The sequence below is a fragment of the Zingiber officinale genome, chromosome 8B (assembly GCF_018446385.1).
Source record: "Zingiber officinale cultivar Zhangliang chromosome 8B, Zo_v1.1, whole genome shotgun sequence".
Taxonomy (NCBI): Eukaryota; Viridiplantae; Streptophyta; class Magnoliopsida; order Zingiberales; family Zingiberaceae; genus Zingiber; species Zingiber officinale.
The window spans coordinates 26136982-26152298 of NC_056001.1; the positions used below are offsets into that span (position 1 = coordinate 26136982).

General features: G+C 36.8%; 1 protein-coding gene across 1 annotated transcript; it reads left to right on the forward strand.

Moving 5' to 3' along the window:
* Window positions 1–9658: 9658 nt before the first annotated feature.
* On the forward strand, window positions 9659–11479 carry LOC122015828 (cytochrome P450 71A1-like). Its single transcript, XM_042572883.1, has 2 exons — window positions 9659–10620; window positions 10706–11479. The coding sequence occupies exons 1-2, from the start codon at window positions 9715–9717 to the stop codon at window positions 11318–11320; spliced, it is 1521 nt and encodes a 506-aa protein (XP_042428817.1). The 5' UTR covers window positions 9659–9714; the 3' UTR covers window positions 11321–11479.
* The last annotated feature ends 3838 nt before the right edge of the window (window positions 11480–15317 follow it).

Sequence of the window (15317 nt, forward strand, 5' to 3'; positions counted from 1 at the left end):
ACCTCCTGATCAGCTTTATTTTGCTATTAAGGCTAAGGAAAAATCCATGTACAAATTAGAAAATAAAAATATCAAATTAAAAAATGAAATGTCAGAAATAAAAAGAGTTTTGGCAAAATCTTGTCTTATAGAAGACTTTGATAAAATAAAATTTGAAAATGATAAATTAAAAGAAGAAATAGAAAATTTGAAAAAGTATACATATTCAAATATTTCTGCTTTTAAAAAGTATAAAGGATTAAAATAGTACTATAGGTTTCACCAAAATCAAATCAGAAAAATATCAAAAGCCTATGTGCCTAGAAAATACTTGATTAACCCTATAGAAAGGAACCTCTATTGGGTTCCAAAAACTTGTTTAATTTAAAAATTAAAATTAGACTTAGCATTTTCAGCAAGAAAATTAAACATTTAATTTCTTTATGCGACTTTGTCTAAGAAAGTGGTTATTGCTCTAATAACCAAGAAGGTCTAGTGCCTCGCCACTACCTAGAAGCCAAGTATCGAAATAAGAGTTTAATTGACTAACTGAAAAAGCATTAAATTAATTTTTTTTAAGTTGCAATTTGCCTTAGAATTTCTTTTTACTTACGAAAATTTTTTCAAACTTAAAAAGTTTTTTTTTATTCCGTTTCACAAAAAAAAATTCTATGCTTAATTTATATATATATATAGAGGATTGATATCCTGCGCGCCCGCACAGTGCACGACTGTGCGCGCGCGCAGGATATCAATCGGTTTTTTTTATTATTTTTTAAATATTTTAAATTTAAAAAATCAATTAAAAAAATAAATATTTCCTTATATAAATTTCTAATACATTAATATATCCCCTCAACATATTACAATACTCAATAAATACTTAAATTTATTTTATTTTAATTTTTTTTTTAAACTAAATACTATAACCTAATTGGGAAGACTGAACCATACAGATAAAATCTAAAAAAAAATAACTTAAAAACTATAACCCAAAGCCTGAACCCTAAAATAAAATTTTAAAAAAATATTTTATTTATTAAAAAATAAACATTTCTTTATATAAATTTCTAATACATTAATATATCCCCTCAACATATTACAATACTCAATAAATACTTAAATTTATTTTATTTTAATTTTTTTTTAAAACCAAACACTATAACATAATTAGAAAGCCTGAACCCTATAGATAAAATCTAAAAAAAAATAGCTTAAAAACTATAACCCAAAGCCTGAACCCTAGAAATAAAATTTACAAAAAATATTTTATTTATTTTTTTAATTAAAAAATTTTAAAAAAATAAAAAAAATAAAACGAGTGATATCCTGCGCGCACGTACAGTCGCGCACTGTGTGAGCGCGCAGGATATCAAAACTTTATATATATATATATATCTTCTAAAGAAAATTAAAAATAGAAATTTGTTTACTTAGAAATTTTTGCACATTTAAATTCTTTGGAAAATTCTCAAAAATTTCTAACTTAGATGTTTTTTAATACTTAAATTTTTTTTAAAGTTAGAGTTAACCTTAGGGGGGTGTATTCAATCAAGAGATTGAATGACTTTCATTGACTTTTTTTTAATGATAAATTTTTGTGCAGTTGATTGATTTTTATTGACTTGTATAGAATCTCGCGTAGTTGTGAAAAGAATTCTATGGAGTTCTATAGACTTTTTTGCAAGACTTTTACATACATTTATAAACTTTTTCATGGAAACTTGTGGATTTATGAGAAAGAAAAATTCGTTTTGTTATTGCCAATATGATAAACATCGCTCCACATTCGATCCGCTATTGTATCTCTCCATGCATTGACATTTGCTCGTTGTTGTTCTTGAGTATCAAATAATTGATCAAAGCAATCGACACCATGAACTTGTTCTGGTAAGGATGATGAAACTTCATTATCTGGTTCAACTAGAAATTCATCAGAACGACACTCCTTGTGAAGAAAATTATACAATCCGGCACAAACCAAACTTTTTATAATAAAAATTTTATTTTAAAAAAGACCGTAAACTTTAAAAAAAATTAAAGAAAAATTAAAAAACGGTAAACTAATAAAAAAACATAAACTAAAAAAATCGTAAACTTTAAAAAAAATGTAAAGGAAAAAACATAAACTTTAAAAAAAACTTAAACTAAAAAAACGTAAAGTCAAAACTTAAAAAAAAAAAACCTAAACAAAAAAAACATAAATTAAAAAAAACGTAAACTTTAAAAACAAAAAAAATAGAGAAAAGCATAAAATTCAAAATAATAATAATAATAAAGTAAAAAAAAATGTATAGTTAGTTTTGTAACAGAGGGTAACACACCCCTAAAGTAATCTCTATGGTAGACCGCCGACGTGATCAAGGTGGTGAAGGAATAACATCGAGAACAGTGTTAAATTTGATCAAGGTGGTGAAGATTCTTTGTTGAATATGCGTCAAGTTGGATTGTATACTATTGTATTGGTAGGCTCTGGACGGGGCTTAAAGAAATAATCAAAATCGAGGAGCGGAAAGAGAAAGGACTTATTCGTAAAAAATTAAAATGATTTGAAGTCTATAGAAATCTCAAGGGTGAGGAGAAGACTTTTTATTTTATATTTAAACTTGTACCAAGTATTTTGGAGAGCTCTCATTGGTTAAAATTTATATCCAAGGAATTCTAAAAGAATTCATGAAAATCTATTAAAATTTTGGATACCAAAAGATTTTCATGGAGTTTTAAAAAGTCGAGTTTGAATACCACATGACTTTTTAAAACTCTATAAAAATCCAATTTGGATACCATTAGATTTCTATAGAGTTTATAAAAGTCTAGATTGAATACATCTAGACTTTTAAAATCCACAAAAGTCATTCAAAGTAATTAAAAGTCCAACATTGAATACACCCCCCTTAGACTTGTCAAAAGAACCCCATTTTTTATATGATCAAAGGGGGAGAAGAATGTTAAGTCTAGGGGGAGGTATAAATTTTTTTTTCTATTGAAGAATCTTTGCACTTATTTGTAAAATTTTGTTTTTACTTTATGTTTGTTTTACCCTAACTTAACTTGGGTTGCTCACATCAAAAAGGGGGAGATTGTTGGAACCCCAAAGTGTTTTGATGTGATCAAACAAGTTAAGTTAGGTCCTGTTTATTTTAACCCTTGTGTCTAAGTGTGCAGGAGCTTAGGAGCACAGGAAGTCGAGCGGAAGATGCGGCTAACGAGAAGGACGGCACGGGAGAGGCTGACAGGCTCGGTGCCTCTGAGGGACGAGGTGACCACGGAAGAGTACACCGGTGGACGAGAAGAACGTATGCGACGTTCGAGGGACAAGAAACTGGGGAGGAAGGCTGCTCGAGGAGAAGGCCGGAACTTGGATTCGGGTGAGCCCTATTCCGGATGGCCGAGATCACCCAAGCTAGTGGAGCTGAAGCGAAAGACCTAGACCCAGACGAGCTAAACCGGAGCAGAGGTCTCGGACCGAGCAAAGTCAATTTTGTTGACTTTCTGGTCTGGGCGCCCGGACCCGACTTTTGACCAGATCGAGTTTTGACTCGATCTGAACGTTGGGGGATAAAATTTTATCCCCCCAGGGCGCCCGGACCCTTTGAGGTACCCCGAACAGTACTATAAATATAACACTGTTCTGCACAGTTTATTCAACTCACTTGTAATCTAGTTCTTTCATTTCTACATTTTTGTTTGTGCTGTCAACGCTGTAAAGAGGCTACTCCGTCCAAAGGAGATCGTCAGATAGTGCGCTACACTTTCCTTGGATTAGCAATCCTCTGATTGCAAACCAAGTAATTCTTTTCTGTCTGTGTCTTTTAGTCTCTTTCTGTTTTAAATTACAAGTGCTATTAATTAAGTTGAAAATCCGAGAAAGAGTTGTTTAATTTTTGTAAGGCAATTCACCCCTCCGCTCTTGTCGATCTCCAAAGGGACCAACAATTATTTCTTTTATTATTGTTATTTTTTGTGCTACTAATTAAATCAAAAGAATGAGAAGAGACCATTTTTTCTTATAGGTAATTCACCCCCCTCTTGTCTGCCTCGCTACACCAACACTAATATTGTGATACATGAAAGGAAATATGTCGAACTAATGATGTACAATTGACATGATCCTTATTAGATTTTGCTTAATGATGATTTATAATTGACCAATTTAATAAAGGATTTAGCTTACATATTGTGTATTATTTTTGAAGTGAACAAAGTTAGACGGTCAAGTGGGAAAATATTAGAAATAATTCTTTATTTATAATTAATGTCCATATGTATGATTTATTTCTCTATTCAATTACTCATATGTCTTGATTTTATTATGATTAAATAGCCACAATTATTATTAATAGCTATATTTATATTGGTAAGTGAAGAGACAATTCTCTTTATATTCATGCAAATGAATTTAAAGAAAAATTAAAAGATCATTCTCATATTCATGTAATATGAGAATTAACGTATTATATTGAGAGATAATTAAATGTACACATTGATGGAATGTGTAAATGAAAGGTAACAAAATGGTCCTCTCTCTACCCAATATATAGGTCTTTGCTTTATCAAAGAAGCTAAGTAAGAAGAAAGGTCAAGAGAAAGAAATAGAATTATCTAAGGGGTTCAAGTTTCTTTATACTTGAAGGTCATCATGAGTCAAGGTATGTTTTACTTTTAAATATCATAGTGAAAATCATTTAGTTCAAAACCTTGGGCATTAAGGAATATGCAAAATAAGAAACTTAATTTGCATACTCATGTTGATGAAGATATATGTTATGTAACACCGAGCCCTCCGAGTGAATTCACTTCCAAACACCTCCGACCACTTAGTCATGGATGCACATCGAGAAGGATATCAAAATTCTATATATATAAGATATGTTGGGTGCCTCTTGTGTGTGCTCAGCATACGTGATAGAGGAGGCGGCCCCACATGGATCCCATTGTACACCCCTCTGTCGCGTATATATATATATATATTAGGAATATTTCCAAAACAATTTAACCATTTTACTAGCAGTTGATATAAGAACGTTAAATTAATGGACCGTTTGTTATAAGTGCTTTTCGTTTTAAGTTGATGACTAATAAAAAAAAACTTTCATAATTTTGGATCGATAATCTCAAAATTAATCGATCGTAAACTAATCGTTGCCTTGGCTATTTTTAGGGTTTTCGGGTTGAATGTCTTCCTTACTTAGCATGCACAAAACTTATCTACCTAGAAGTCTGCTTATTCCTTATATGGTTATTGTTCCCATAAGGTACTTAGACAAAGACTAAGAAAGTTTTATAAGATTAAATTTTATGAAAGAGAAACAATGTAGAGCCTTCTATGACCTAATATAAGAAGTTAGTTCTTCGTAAGGAAATCTTTTATTACAATATACAGAAAGCTTAGAACATGACAAACCATGCTTGAGCGAAAATTATAGAATAGCTAATTACAAACCTTTACATAGAAATGATATCTTGCACACCTTGTGAGCATCTAATATTTTTTAATTTAATTTTTTTTATACTTAATACTATAATCCAACCTCTAAACTCTAAAAGCAAAATTTTATTGAATCAAAAGGTTAAAAATAAAATAAAAATAAAAAAAATCAATTTTTTGTTGATTATGAGTGTCGCCCATTGTTACCGCCCAGGATAATGCCCGTGTGTGTATGTATATATATATCTTATGCCGAACACCCCATGTGCACCTCAAAAAAAATTCTATTTGAAATTTTGTGTGTGTTTAATATTACAATCCGACCCCTAAACCCTAAAGATAAAATTTTATTGGCATAACCGGGAGCTTAAAAAATCATCAAAAAAAATTTTAAAAGGAAAATGTTATATCACGCATAGTCGCGCTGCATAAGGTGTGCATCATAATATATATACTGCCGTTATCCTAGGTGCCCATGATGAGCGACCACCGTGGTCGCTCTCACAGTATGTAAAACATTATTTTTCTTTATTTTTTTAAGCTTCCGGTTATGCCAATCAATTTTTGCCTTTAGGATTTAGGAGTTGTATTATAGTATTAAGCACACAAAAAAAAATTAAATGAAAAAAAATTCAGGTGTGGATGAGGTATGTTGGGTAAGGTGTACAGAGTAACAGAGCTATATATAAGAGGATTGCAACCTACGGACTTACGTTCGTGCCTCTTTGTCGGCGTTTTTTTATGTTTTTATTTATTTATTTTAGTTTGTGGTTACACCATTTAGAGTTTTGTATATATATAGAGAGAGAGTGTGTCCGATTAGCGTTCGTGCAGTATTTCTGCAACTAAGACGACTCAGGACACCTGGAATGACTCGGGTACCTCACAAGTCAGGGCACCCAAATTACTTCCGGGTGCCCCGGCCATTTTGCAAGTGAGGGTCACCCACTGTGGGCGACCACGCTGGATGACGCTCACAAGTTGAGGCGCTTGGAAGTGTTCTAGGTGTTCCGACCATTTTCCATGTGAGGGTCGCCCACCGCGGGCAACCCTCATAAGTCGGGGCACCCAAATTACTTTTGAGTACCTTGACCATTTTCCATGTGAGCGTCGTCCACTGTGGTCGCCCATAGTGGGTGTGCATGATATCAATCAAAACTATATATATATAGTTTTGATATCCTGTGCACCTTGTTAACATTCAAAAAAAAAATTCTTTTTGAAATTTTTTTTTATGCTTAATACTATAACTCAACCCTTAAATCTTAATGACAAAATTTTATTGTCATAACTGGAAACTTAAAAAAATCATCATTTCGCTAATTGTGTGTCTCCTAATCTTTTTTTTTTTTATTTCCTTCTATCATCTACATGCAACAATTGTCTTCTGTCTCTTTTGATTGTAAGTAAGGGTAAGTGGTATTAATTTCTCTAAATCAATACCAATATGTTGATTTCTACAAATTAGTATCAAGATGGGAGGCTGGTTTGGTGGTGTCAACACCAATATCATCTTCTATGTGATTAAAGAAGAGAAAAAAAATTATTATATGAAAATAAAAATGAAATGAAAATAAAAATTAAATTTTAGCCGCGTGATAAGTATTAATAAAAAAATTCAAATTAAAAATATATTAAGATGTGCAGGTATGCGATTTAAAATATTTAAGATTATATATATATATCTTATTATTTTATTAAAAATCTCCCCCCTTTACTAACTAATTTTGGTGAAGCCTAAAATATATTTACGTTAATGTCCTTTTTTCTATTTACACTAAAAATAATTCCAAGGTTTATTAGTAATTCCACAAGCGAAACAATCAATGATCTAGAGTTCGAGACTCAGCTACAGCGTATTATTATGAATTTTTCTCATCATTAATTTTCTTTGTTTTATATAAAAAATATAGTTATCTTTAGTCCCATATCTTAGAATTAACAACACTATGATCAAAGAAGCTTCTATAAATCTTTTAGGCTGACGATGTTAAAAAATATACTTTTCTTAATTTTTTTTACTAAGACAAGTATAATATTAAATTAAAATAATTTTTTAGATAGAGAAATCAAATTACTGTGCAACGCGTAATGTATTGATTTTTTATAAATCAGTACGATGGTAATACTTTGGTAGCACGATCAACACCACTTCGTTATAGAAATCAACATCATCTTTCTGATTTATAGAAACCAATGTCATTTTCTACCCGATTAATATATATATATATATATATATATATATATATATATATATATATATATATATATATATATGTGTGTGTGTGTGTGGTTTTACTGCGATACTTGTCACGTCAGCGAGAAAACAAAAAAAAATCAAGACAGAAAAAGGTAGGGGGATCGGTCTGTGGACCGATCCACCTATAGCCTGATCGGTCCACAGACCGATCAGGCTTCGAAGCCAACTCTCACATAGAGTTGGTTGATCGGTCTGGGGACAGATCAGCCTAGGGCCTGATCGGTCCGCAGACCGATCAGGAGACTCCTAGACCGATCAGGTTGGAGCCTGATCGGTCCAGGCCTAGATTTCTGTGTTGTATATAAATCAGATGCTAATTTTTTTTGTGTTTTCTTGCTAATGTGATAAGTACCGTAGTAAAATCGTACATAAAACACCGTAACATAAGAAATATATATATATATATATATATATATATATATATATATATATATATATATATATATATATATATATTATTTTATTAAAAATCTCCCCCCTTTACTAACTAATTTTGGTGAAGCCTAAAATATATTTACGTTAATGTCCTTTTTTCTATTTACACTAAAAATAATTCCAAGGTTTATTAGTAATTCCACAAGCGAAACAATCAATGATCTAGAGTTCGAGACTCAGATACAGCGTATTATTATGAATTTTTCTCATCATTAATTTTCTTTGTTTTATATAAAAAATATAGTTATCTTTAGTCCCATATCTTAGAATTAACAACACTATGATCAAAGAAGCTTCTATAAATCTTTTAGGCTGACGATGTTAAAAAATATACTTTTCTTAATTTTTTTTACTAAGACAAGTATAATATTAAATTAAAATAATTTTTTAGATAGAGAAATCAAATTACTGTGCAACGCGTACTAATGTATTGATTTTTTATAAATCAGTACGATGGTAATACTTTGGTAGCACGATCAACACCACTTCGTTATAGAAATCAACATCATCTTTCTGATTTATAGAAACCAATGTCATTTTCTACCCGATTAATATATATATATATATATATATATATGTGTGTGTGGTTTTGCTGCGGTACTTGTCACGTCAGCGAGAAAACAAAAAAAAATCAAGACAGAAAAAGGTAGGGGGATCGGTCTGTGGACCGATCCACCTATAGCCTGATCGGTCCACAGACCGATCAGGCTTCGAAGCCAACTCTCACATAGAGTTGGTTGATCGGTCTGGGGACCGATCAGCCTAGGGCCTGATCGGTCCGCAGACCGATCAGGAGACTCCTAGACCGATCAGGTTGGAGCCTGATCGGTCCAGGCCGACCGATCAGCCTAGGGCCTGATCGGTCCACAGACCGATCAGGAGACTCCTAGACCGATCAGGTTGGAGCCTGATCGGTCCAGGCCTAGATTTCTGTGTTGTATATAAATCAGATGCTAATTTTTTTTTTTGTTTTCTTGCTAATGTGATAAATACCGTAACAAAATCGTACATAAAACACCGTAACATAAGATATATATATATATATATATAAAAGGGGTAGCACGATCAACACCATTTCGTTATAGAAATCAACGTCATCTTTCTGATTTATAGAAACCAATGTCATTTTCTACCCCATTACAAGATATATATATATATATATATATATAACGCTGTTGCATTCATGCCAGCTCCGGTAGACAGCAGCAGCACGGCACTTTGACGTCAGCAGATACAACATGTTTTGGGAATCTCATCTGCCACTTCTATAATGCAGAGAAGTGTCTGCCAGCTTCAATAATGTTTTGGTAATTTTCCAAAACAATTTAACCATTCTCCGAGCGATTGATGAACGTTGGATTAATGGACCGTGCATGACGAGTATTTTTCGTTTTAACTTGATGACACAAATTTTTTTTGATAAGAACAAAACGATAATCTCAAAATTAATAGATGGTAAACAGAATAATCAGTGTCAACTAATTAACCTTTTCTCGGTGAAGGCAAATAATTTCCCTTTCTGATTTGACTCCGTTGCGTACTGTACTGCGAGTTGAATTCTGTCCTATAAAACAGGGGAGATGTTTTCAACAGATCAACTTAGAAGAGCATCATGTTGGAGCATGTGCCTCTTCCCTGGCGTCCCGCCGCCTGTCTCATCTCGCTTCCCATCCTCCTCTTGTTCCCGATTCTCCTCCTACTGTTGCGTCGACCACCGCCCGACCGTCTCCCTTCACCATGGAGGCTTCCTATCATCGGCGATCTGCACCGGCTCGGCTCACTACCCCACCGCTCGCTACGAGCTCTGTCCCGAAAGCACGGCCCCCTGATGCTCCTCCACTTTGGCAGCGTGCCCACCCTGGTGGTATCCTCCGCTGCCTCGGCCGAGGAGATCATGAGGACCCAAGATCTCGCCTTCGCCACCCGCCCTGACCTCAGCATCTGCCACAAGCTGTTCTATGGCTCCAGAGACATCTCCTTCGCAAAGTATGGTGATTACTGGAGGCAGATGCGTCGCGTCACAACCCTCAACCTACTTAGCCACCGCCGGATCTACTCCTACCGCCAAATTCGGGAGGAGGAGGCGTCCCTCCTCGTGGACCGCGTGGCCGCCGCCGTCCCCTCCGGCTCCGTCAACATAAGCGATTTGATCGTTACCTTCACGAGAAACATAACTTGCAGAATAGCGTTCGGAAAGAAGTACACCGACGAGGAGGGCGGCGCCGACGCGAGTAGATTCCGCGTGCTGCTGTCGGAGTGGATGGCACTGCTGGGATCGTTCCCGATGCGCGACTACATGCCTGCACTGCGTTTTGTGGATTGTCTCAGTGGCTTGGATGAGCGGGTGAGGAAAAACGCCCTCGATCTCGACGCGTTCGTGGAGGAAGTCCTCAACGCGCACGAGAAGAAGCAAGAGAACAGGAACGATGACAACATGGACTTTGTTGACATCTTGCTCTCTTTGGATAGCTCAGGAGGCGTCGTTCTCAGGAGGGACAGCATAAAGGCCGTCATTTTGGTAGCTCTTGTTTGGAAATATGCATACTTATTGCTTACGATTGACTACTTCCTGTGGGCTTAGCTATTGTTTTGCTGCGATTCAGGACGTGTTTGGTGGAGGGATAGATACAACATTTTCAACACTCGAGTGGGCGATGACAGAGCTTATCAGGCAACCGGCAAAGATGGAGAGGGCACAACAAGAGGTTAGAAGAATTGCTGGATCGAAAAGTGAAATTCGAGAGGAGATACTTCAAGAGATGGAGTACTTGAAGGTGGTGATCAAGGAGACCCTCCGATTGCACCCTGCGCTTCCACTTTTGGTTCCTCGAGAGGCTATGCAAGAGACTAGAGTGCATGGTTATCTCATTCCCAAAGGCACAAGAGTGTTAATCAATGCTTGGGCAATCGGAAGGGATCCAAGATCATGGGAGAAGCCGGAGGAGTTTTGGCCTGAGAGATTCTTGGACGATGCTAGTGTTGACTTCAGGGGACAAAACTTCCAATTCATACCTTTTGGTGCAGGCCGCAGAGGTTGCCCGGGAATGGATTTCGCTTTCCCTGTCTTGGAGCTTGCTCTTGCTAACCTACTTTACCATTTTGATTGGGCGCTACCACAAGGAATGACCGCGGAGGAAATGGATATGAAGGAATTCTACGGAATCATAGTGCGGAAGAAGTCGAATTTAATACTTGTGCCGAGAAGATACAACCATTAAGTAAGGTATATCCAACATGGTCGTCATATATATATAGCTGCTTCAATTATTCATAAATTGGAGGGCGAAGGTGCAAATAAATCGATCATGTTTATGAGTATCTTGAGTGAGTTTAAAAAATATTTGATTCATATTTAAAATTATCAAATTCGAACTGAATTCTATGTTTGATAAATTTTTTCAAATTAAATTTAAATTTATAATATTTTATTCAATTATTCATGAATTGCTTACTAAGTCAAACTCAACTTAGTTTTTACAAAATTTTTAATTTAAATATAATCAAATTAAAATTAAAATCTGAATAATTCAAATTTAAGTCATATAGTTTGATTATGCTCAAATCGAGGTTTGAATAAGTCAAACCAAACATGATTATTTTATCTCGAATTAAGCTTGATAGTTCTCGTAAAACTTAATCCGCGTAGATTCTAAGAATCGAATAAGAATTCGTATATAGAAAATACAAGAGCATATGAGCATCGATTTTCGTTTTTATCGAAAATACGACATAAGAAAATAAATACATAAAAATAATAAAAAATAACTTGATTGAAGAGTCATGACTTTTTCCTTTAGCGTCATCTAGAAAATCCTGAGGAAAAAAAAGTGGAAGCAAACAAGAAGGATCTTCCAAAGGACTTGGGGGATGACGACGTCGAAAAACTTTTTGCCAATGGGGAATAAAAAACTAGGTCAAGATGATACCCTAAACCCTTAGAGATCTCCCCTTATATAGGCAATCAATCTGTTATCAGCCCATAAATAATAACGAATCAGCTAAAGGGTTCTACACATTCAACCCACATTCAATTATCCAAAATCCATTAAACATAAGTTAGATCACTTTAAAATGTTCGGATTGTATTCACATGTGCAACTTATTGTTGGTGCGGGAAGCATCCGACGATCGAACCTGAGTTTTGATAATGGCAAAGGACTCAAAGTTAAGGTGTGTGGTGACCTAACAGTCTGAATGAGATTGCAGGAAAGTCCTAAGTATACTTAGGCAAAAGCCCTAACTGTGGTTAGGCAAGGTGAAAACCCTAGGGGGCGGTAACCCTAGGTCATAGGGGGTGGTAACCCTATGCGGAAAGTCTTGGTGGGTCGAGTGCTTCAGGCAAAAGTCCTAGGGGGTAACCCTAGGTGGAAAGTCCTGGTATCACGAACCAGGTGAAAGACTGGACCAGCCGAGAAGCGGAAGTCCAGCAGAAAGTTCGGAAGCATCGAGCACCGAGCAAAAGTCCAGTCGATCTGGAGGATCGCACTGACAAAAGATAAATCTCCTGAGTGGAGTAGGTGAGGACGCGTTCCCCGTAGAGGGAACAGTAGGCGTCGGGTCGACCTAGGGTTTCCGGTTGAAAATCCGAAGTCAGGCCCGGACAGTCCGATGACTGTCAAACTTCATATTCATGATATTATATGTGCTAACTTTTGTTTTGCATGATATGTTTGTGTTTTGGATCTAACATGTCTTGCAGGTACGAAAGAACAAGGTTAAGCCTCGGATAAACAGTCCGAGGCGCCTCCATGGAGCTTGGAGGCGCCTCGGGTGCAAAAGATGAGCTGGCTGCAAAGCAGGCTTGGAGGCGCCTTGGAGGAAGCTCAAGGCGCCTTGGACTGGTGGATGAAGGCGCCTTGGAGAGCAAAGAAGGCGCCTTGAACCTGATAAGGTTTGACCAGTTCAACCCTTATCTCAGCGTGTGACTCGGCCAGCATGGATGCACCTTGGATGGCTTTCAAGGCGCCTTAAACACCCTTTGTAAGAGGGTCTCGACCAGCAGCTCTTAACAACAAATACCAAGCGATTCCTTTGCAACTAGCTACTATAAAGACGACCCGGAAGTGCTACGACTTGACATCGACGACCCGGAGCTCCGAATTCTTCAGATTACTATACTGTTGTCGGTATAACTGGTTTTTGTACTTAATTGTAATATTTGTACTCTGTTCGAACTTATAGTTGTTGCCCACGGAAAGCGATCAAGGATCGCGGGCCTTCGAGTAAGAGTCGTCACAGGCTCTGAACGAAGTAATTCCTCGTGTCTCTGTGTTTGCTTGTTTTTATTTTCCGCTGCGTTTATTTACTCGACTGCTTTTACGATTCTGAAACGAACGAAATAGCCACGAGCGCTATTCACCCCCCCTCTAGCGCGTCTCGATCCAACAATTGGTATCAGAGCGAGGTCGTTTTGAATCGGTGCAACCACCTTTCAAAACAAATTTTCATGGTATTTTCAGATTTTTCGGAGTCAATTAGAATTTAGCTTTATAGCTATATTCTAATTCTTTTCTCGAATCAATTTTTGCTCGAAGTTGGTGCAACACCACTCGAGTACGTCTTATTTTCTTATTCCCGCACTACTAATCCAAGACCAAGTCTTGGAATCAATTTTCTTGTTTTTGTCGTGCAAGGTATCAATGGCCCAACAAGAGGGTTATAGCACTGTCCGTCCCCCGCTCTTCACTGGAGAGGACTTTGGTTACTGGAAGGGCAGAATGGAGAACTTCCTGAAGATCCAGTTCGAGACGTGGATGATCGTCAAGACTGGTTTGGATCTACCAACGGATAAAGACGATAATCCTACACCCTGCGAGAACTGGGAACCAGCATTAATCAAGAAGGTGGAGGTAAATGTCAGAGCAACTTGTACCCTCCAGTGCGGACTAACAAAGGAGGAGCTAAACCGCGTCGGTCCATTCTCAAGCGCCAAGGAGCTATGGGAGAAGCTGATCGAGCTTCACGAAGGGACCTCCGATACCAAAGTAAGTAAGCGAGATTTATTATTTAATAAATTGTATAATTTGAAAATGCAGGAAGACGAGACGGCTAGCCAACTTCATGCTCGAATTCAAGACATCCTCAACTCCCTCCACGGAATCGGGCAGAAGGTAGAAAATAGGGATATCATAAGGTACACTCTTAACTCATTTCCAAGGAGTACGTTGTGGGCATCAATGGTAGATGCCTACAAAGTCTCTAAGGATCTATCTTGTATTAAATTAGATGAATTATTTTCGGAATTCGAACTTCACGAGCAGACTAATGCACAGCCAACTGAGAAGGGGGTTGCTTTGGTTGCAGGTATCAGTCGAACACGTGAACCGAGATCACGACGAAGAACTGAACCGGAGTCGGAAGAAGAACCCGACTCAGACAATGAAGACGATGAATTAACAATCCGAGCTCGTAAACCTCGTAAAGAAGCTCTACAAGAAGAAGAAGGGCTTCAACAAGAGAGATCTAAAGAAGGCAGTACAATCCAAGGAGGTTCAACCGAATTCGAAGGGTAAGTTCGAGGTTATCTGCTACGGGTGCAACTAGAAGGGACACATCAAGGCCAACTGCCCAAGTTTGAAGGATGCAAAGAAGCGAAAGAAGAAGGCCCTGAAGGCGACGTGGGACGAATCCTCAGAAGAAGATACCAATGACGAACTTGATCAAACGAGTCTCCTCGCACTGATGGCTCGGGACCAGATCGACGTGTCCGAGAGCGAGAGCGAGTCGGAGACCGAGTCCGAGCGAAGCCACGGATCCGTATCCGTTTCCGAAGGGCCAGACCCCGCTGTGAGTATTTCTAGACTTAATAACTTAGTTAATTATTTATTACGAAAATTAGCTAAGTCGAATCTTAAAATTAAGTCACTTCTAAAGGAAGTAGCTGTCCTTAAAGAAGTGACTAACTCCGAATCTTTGATTGAACCAGTTCAGACTGGAAACTCAACTCAAGCCCAAAAACATGAGGAAGAGAATTCCAGCCTGAAAACTCAAGTCAAGGATCTGGAGAAAACACTAGAATGACTTTCTTTAGGTTCCAAGAATCTTGACCTAATTCTTGGGACACAAAGAGTCGTTTACAATAAAACTAGTCTAGGATTTAAACCAAAAAGGAAATATAAATCTTACTTATCTCTTGTAGAAAGAACAAATAGAAACACAGTCCAAGCATGGGTCCCCAAGTCCAAATTGATTAATCAAGTTGGACTTGGTCAATAT

What these genes read in the sequence shown, in the direction of transcription:
- LOC122015828 (XM_042572883.1), top strand. Translation starts at nt 9,715, where the DNA reads ATGTTGGAGCATGTGCCTCTTCCCTGGCGTCCCGCCGCCTGTCTCATC. An exon ending in GCATAAAGGCCGTCATTTTG is followed by an intron (nt 10,621 to 10,705) that starts GTAGCTCTTGTT and finishes GCTGCGATTCAG; the next exon opens with GACGTGTTTGGTGGAGGGAT.